This window comes from Etheostoma spectabile, chromosome 23, assembly GCF_008692095.1.
Source record: "Etheostoma spectabile isolate EspeVRDwgs_2016 chromosome 23, UIUC_Espe_1.0, whole genome shotgun sequence".
In the NCBI taxonomy this organism is placed as follows: domain Eukaryota; kingdom Metazoa; phylum Chordata; class Actinopteri; order Perciformes; family Percidae; genus Etheostoma; species Etheostoma spectabile.
The window spans coordinates 9,881,139-9,884,917 of record NC_045755.1 but is presented as its reverse complement, the minus strand read 5'-3'; the positions used below and the strand labels follow the sequence as shown (position 1 = coordinate 9,884,917).

Below are 3,779 nucleotides of genomic sequence, written 5' to 3'. Positions count from 1 at the left end.
ATATATATATATATATATGTGCGCACCTGCTCTACCAACTGAGCTAACCTGACCACCATTTTAATATGGGAATAAAGGAGTTATAGCGATCTGGGATTTGATTTTATTTGCATTTATTGTACATGCAGTGTCTACAGATACAGAAAATACTATAAAAAACACTATAATCCTACGTTTGCTTTCAAAGGATTCTGAGCAATTAATTTAGATATAAGTCTAAAGAAAAAGTGAGACATTTCATTATTTCTCCTTCCCTGTGAGATTTGTCTTCAGAAAAGTAATTAGCACTATGTCTCCTCTCTTTTCTTTTTGTGTTTAGATTTGGACAACAGTGATGCCAACGAGAGACTGAAGTTCAGCATACTTAAGAGACTCCCTGAGGTACTTTTTTGTGCTGCCAAACATGAGGTTTTAATTCAGGGACAGGAGTAGTTTAGATGAGTCTGCCATCCAAATGATGACATGTTGAGTGTACCAACTTGGAGGGCAGAGCTGAAATGTAGCGGTCCGTGGTTCAGCCAGTAACACAATGCGTGATGCTATTATAATCCTATCTGTTAGCGAAGGGGACGTTTGGATCTTATCTCAAATGGTTTTCTCCCCAAACTTCCCATTCTGGTCCAATTAAGAGTTGGAAGTTATTTTAGGTCTCATCTCCCTCAAACGCCCCTCAAGCCAATCACAAAGCTCTTGTGTAAGTGTGTTGGGGAGGGGGTAGTGTAGGTAGTTGTCTAGTGTGTGTGTGTGTGTGTGTGCGCGCGTGTGGATGTTTATGTGTATCCCTAACTCTTGTGTAACGTCCACGTGTGTGTGTTCCATCCACATTGTGGTCAAAGGAATGTTGAGTGTTTAGTGTCTCTGTTCTGTTTCCTGCCCATCTGACTTTTGTTTGGCAGGCAGGAGAGATTTAACAGGTACAACACACACACACACACACACACACACACACACACACACACACACACACACACACACACACAAGGAAATAAAATCCTTGCTGAACCCAGCCCCCCCCCATAATGGTCATCTTCAAAGCCTTGTTAGAATATATATACAGTACATAAAATACTTTTTACGTAAAGATAAGTTGTTTATTCACAAATATTTACACCCAATAACTGCCAGGTATAAATGTTCCATTACCAACTAAATGTATTCTTTTTTAGCAATAATTTCACATTAACAATTATTTTGAAAGTTGTAAGGTCCCATATTATGCTAATTTCCTTATTTTCTCATGCTCTCTGTGTGAATATACCGGTATTCACCATGGTTCTGAAACACACTTTTTAAGGCTCCCTCTTGAAAAAGCCCAGCTGCTGTAACGGCACCGTAGCCTCACTTTCTGCCTACATATAGTATAGTTGTTACATCACAACCGTGCAGAAGCCCCGACGGCTCGTTTAAAGGTGCTGATTGGTGGATTGAGCGCTTTGATTCTTTCACAGTATTTATTTATATAGCATCTGTCCTGCTTTATAATGAAGAAAAGATATGTAAATGTCACATTTTACAATAGAATAGCTCTTATCACAAGATCCCTTACATTTCCCTTTTTCCTGAGCTTTTAGCTCATTAAATACAATTTTTGTTCACCTTGCCTCATATTGCAATGTCAACAGGTTATGGGTTCAAACCAGATGTGATAATCCCCTCTAAGATTAGAATATTTTAAAGTGTTTATTTCAGAGAATAAAGTAAAATTGAGTGAGAGGTTTGAAAATAAAACAATTTCTTTTTGCAGAAATAGGTTTCCCTGCTGTTTTCTTTTACAACCGACCCCTTGACAACCCGTCAGATTTATCTCACAACACCTGTAGGGGAGCCTGACCCTAATGGGAATAACTGGCTCTGACATTATATTACTGAGGTTCACGTCTGATAATAACACAATCCTTGAAGTGACTGAGCAGCTTTGTAACTTGGCTGTGTGTTTGTAGCTGGACAGAAAGCAGTCTTGAGGGAAAGCTCCATTCCTTCTTATTGTCGGTCACACCTGTGGTCTCTATTTTGCTGAAGTGTCATTCATTACCGTTGAAACCGTACTGAAAATTATGATTTCTCTTGGTTCACTCATTAGCAGTCAACTCCTTAATAATAGTTTGGAGTTCCAGTTGGCAAAATAGTAAGGGACAGACGTTCACTTGCCTCAGGGATTATGTTTTTTTATAACATAAGCTACATGCCTAAAATGTAAACTATTTTATGTGTGTGTGTGTGTGTGTGTGTGTGTGTATGTGTGTGTGTAGCCAATGGAGCAGAGGATCTACCATATGTGGGACCATCCTATCAGTTCAGCTTCCATCTCCAGAGATTATACCAGGACTCTGCTAGAGAAGCACAACAAAAACAAGGTAACACAGCACAGTGTGCTGCAGAGAGCACATACTGACACATTGCAGACTAGCAAACACAAAATGTGCTAATTAACAATAAACACAAAGTACAGAGGAGACTGAATGGAATTGCATTAGTTGTGCAGGTATTTGATCATAAACTACAGTATTGGACAAGTTAGATAAAAATGTCAAACAGTTGCTGGTTCAAGCTCCTCAAATGTGAGGCTGTAGAGCTTCTCTCAGTGTTATAGCTTTATAAATTCAAAATGTTTGGGTTGTGGACTATTTTTCAGACGAGACAAGCTTTTTGAAAACATCTTCTTGGGCTCTGGAGACTTGTGATGGGCTATTATCACAATTTTCTGACAAGGAATCACTGCAGCCCTAAAACATGTTAACTTCAGAAACTCCTTCTCTGCAGTGTTACACTAGCAGAAAAACGTCTGCACGGGCCTCTTTGTTCAATGTGTTTGAACAGTGACCCCGGCTATCTATCCATTTCGTGTTGCTATTGGCCAGTTTCAGTCAGCTAATTGGCTAGCAGAGCCAGTGGCATTTCGCGCAAGGACAGATAAGAATGTATGGCTGCCTAAAAAGTTAAACTAACTTCTCTAACTAACTTCATCAAAAAGAAGGAGAAAATGAGTTAAGGTGACTTAATTTGTAGTTTGCTGCAGATTAGTTTTGACTGTGTGTATTTTCTTTTAGAAACCTGCAGTTTTTGCTTTTTCTTCCTCCTCAGGGATTAGTATTCACTGGCAGAGACAAGCCAGGCTTCAGACCTGAATTTCTGCCTCTTACCTACCTGGCAAAAATCCTCTCTGATATTGAGGAACAAGGTAGTGTGTGTGTGTGTGTGTGTGTGTGTGTGTCGCCTGGTTTAGACACAGAGGCCTTTGGAGCATCAAGACAGATTACGTGCGTTTATGTGTGTGCATGGTTGTGTCTGGTGTTATATCCTTCATCTTCCTCTAACTCCTCTTCCTGTGTCTGCAGCGCTGAACCCTTTCGAGGAGCAGGAGAACGTGGATGCCAGGTTCGTGGAGGAAACAGCTCTGAAACAGACACTAATACTGCTGGGCTTTGAGGGAAAATGAAGCATGTGGAGGGGGGCGGAGAGGGACTGGAGGATGAATGGATTGAGGGGGGAAAATGTGTTTGAGAGAACAGTAATCATTGACTGGGCCTTGAGGATAAGTAGCAGATGAACGGATGATGGAGGGACGGAGGGCGAGAAGTGAAAGATGACTGGGGAGATTGAAAGGCAGCACGCTCATAAACAAGCTCTCACTGTTGGATGACAGATTAGGGTGGGGCAGAAGGAAAGATGGATGGAGACACCCAGAAAGGAAAGATGGGAGGGTCAGAATGGATTTATTATTAAAATATTAAATATGAGAGTGTGCGATGGACAATATGAACCAAAACTTAAAACACACA

General features: G+C 40.6%; 1 protein-coding gene across 2 annotated transcripts in view; it reads left to right on the top strand.

Annotated features, from left to right (window-relative positions):
* Positions 1 to 3,779, top strand: part of gsap (gamma-secretase activating protein) — a 29,534-nt gene extending 25,755 nt beyond the window's left edge. For both annotated transcript variants that reach the window (XM_032505356.1, XM_032505357.1), the window contains 4 exons: positions 320 to 381; positions 2,250 to 2,354; positions 3,082 to 3,178; positions 3,336 to 3,779. In XM_032505356.1, the coding sequence (XP_032361247.1) occupies positions 320 to 381; positions 2,250 to 2,354; positions 3,082 to 3,178; positions 3,336 to 3,436 (365 nt within the window). In that variant the 3' untranslated portion in view covers positions 3,437 to 3,779. The remainder of the gene's footprint in view (positions 1 to 319; positions 382 to 2,249; positions 2,355 to 3,081; positions 3,179 to 3,335) is intronic.